Source organism: Perkinsus marinus, assembly GCF_000006405.1.
Source record: "Perkinsus marinus ATCC 50983 genomic scaffold scf_1104296938120, whole genome shotgun sequence".
Classification (NCBI taxonomy): Eukaryota; Perkinsozoa; order Perkinsida; family Perkinsidae; genus Perkinsus; species Perkinsus marinus.
In genome coordinates this window covers 47,282-48,902 of record NW_003213599.1, presented here as the reverse complement: position 1 = coordinate 48,902, position 1,621 = coordinate 47,282, and the positions used below count along the sequence as shown (strand labels likewise).

The 1,621-nt window shown below is 48.2% G+C and overlaps 1 protein-coding gene across 1 annotated transcript; it reads left to right on the top strand.

The window, feature by feature from the left end:
• Window positions 1-667: 667 nt before the first annotated feature.
• Pmar_PMAR005620 (hypothetical protein) lies at window positions 668-932 on the top strand (the record flags this gene model as incomplete). Its single annotated transcript, XM_002782828.1, has 2 exons — window positions 668-772; window positions 840-932. 2 exons carry the CDS (start codon window positions 668-670, stop codon window positions 930-932), a joined length of 198 nt encoding a protein of 65 aa, XP_002782874.1.
• Between the last annotated feature and the right edge of the window lie 689 nt (window positions 933-1,621).

Sequence of the window (1,621 nt, the reverse complement as noted above, 5' to 3'; positions counted from 1 at the left end):
ATATAGTCGAGTTTGTCACTCTTCAATTTGTGAGGTCAATTTAAGTCTACCATCTGCAAGAAGCTCCATTCAAGTAGCTCGCTTGATTGTAGTCTCCTACATCGACTACCCCATGCCTGCTGCTCGTCAGGCCCTAGTCTTGTGCGCTGCGTGATTGCGTGACACCAGGCCTTTGCGCATGCGTGCCAGAGTATGGTCATCATCACTCTCAGCGATCTGTGTTATATTAGCTCAACTGCTGACGGTGTGCCATTCCACTTACGGCACTGGATACTCCATAATGTCACGGGCGCTCACACAGTCGTCGATACTCTTGAGAAGAGACACGAAGGCTTTCATCAGCTGCTGAGCTCAGAAGAGTTTCCTTACTTTTTATACGGTTATTTCGGGTAAAAGTGTACGAAAATCAATAAGAATTTCCCAAAAATATCCCAAAATTTCTCACTCGTCACTCGTCATTCAGTCACTAGTTAGTCGAAGCCTCTCAATTTTTCACGGATACTTTTCTATCACCGCTTTTACTAATTTATACCTGTTTTAATTGAAATTGATAATGGACGTATCTTGAGGTTGACCGCTTGTGTTGTAGTGATGAAAGATTCCTCTCAAACAGCAGCTGTGTTGTAGTCTTCACCCCAACATGACGACTACTACTACTACTTCAGAAATGTCTTCCGAATCGGATGGCGGCGGTGGGAATATGATAGAAAGCATGCCGCATTTTATGTCTATACTATACCCGGGCTCGCTGGAGAAGGCCGATATAGAAAAAGTAGTAGTAGTAGTGCTAGTAGTAGTAGCTGTAGTAGTAGTAGTAGTAGTAGTAGTAGTAGTAGTAGTTTGGTTTGGTTTGGTCTGGGAGCACGGCATCTCCTGTATACACAGTATGGCCGTATTGCTCTTGCGTCCTGCGAGGACGCTCAGTGCCATAACGGCACCGCAAGTTCGTTACCGATGCTTGGCGGCTTGGGAGGTAGTGCTCCAGGCCGGTGCACTCGCCCTCAAGAATTTCCTCAGTGAGTGGAGACCACTCTCTCGTGCTGTCGTCAAGGCCCCACGGATCAGGGTGAGCCCGCGTTGCGGTCTCTCTCCTGCTAGTGCTGACAGGAGTGGATCCACGCCCCAGATTTTCTTTCTGAGTGTACACATCTTCCTCGAAGGACACCAGAAGAAGTGTGGTAGGTCTTCTTTATGAGACCGACAGTAGCGACATTTCCAATCCGTGATATCGGCTGAAAGGTGTCGAAGATAGCCCTTCGTGCTGCTGTGGAAGGTGAGGAGTTCGAACAAACGCCGCCGATCCCCGATCTTCCATCCGATACATCTTTTTACTATAGAAGAGAGTTGTTTACGGCCAAAACCGAGACCGAGTCTGTTCACAGCTAACTGCCCTCTCTGACACCTCCACTTCTCCTCCATGTGCACATGAGAGAAGTGTATCAGCTGTGCTTTTGTGAAAGATGCTGGTCTTTCGACTTCATAATAGATAGTATCGGGTCCGTTCCGGGCCCCACGTCCTGCGTGCAGGTCACTTAGTTCATTCAGCCAATGGCCAGCATGACCACGGACCCACCACAAACAGATTCGATATCCCTCCGTATCCTGACCTACCCAACGATGA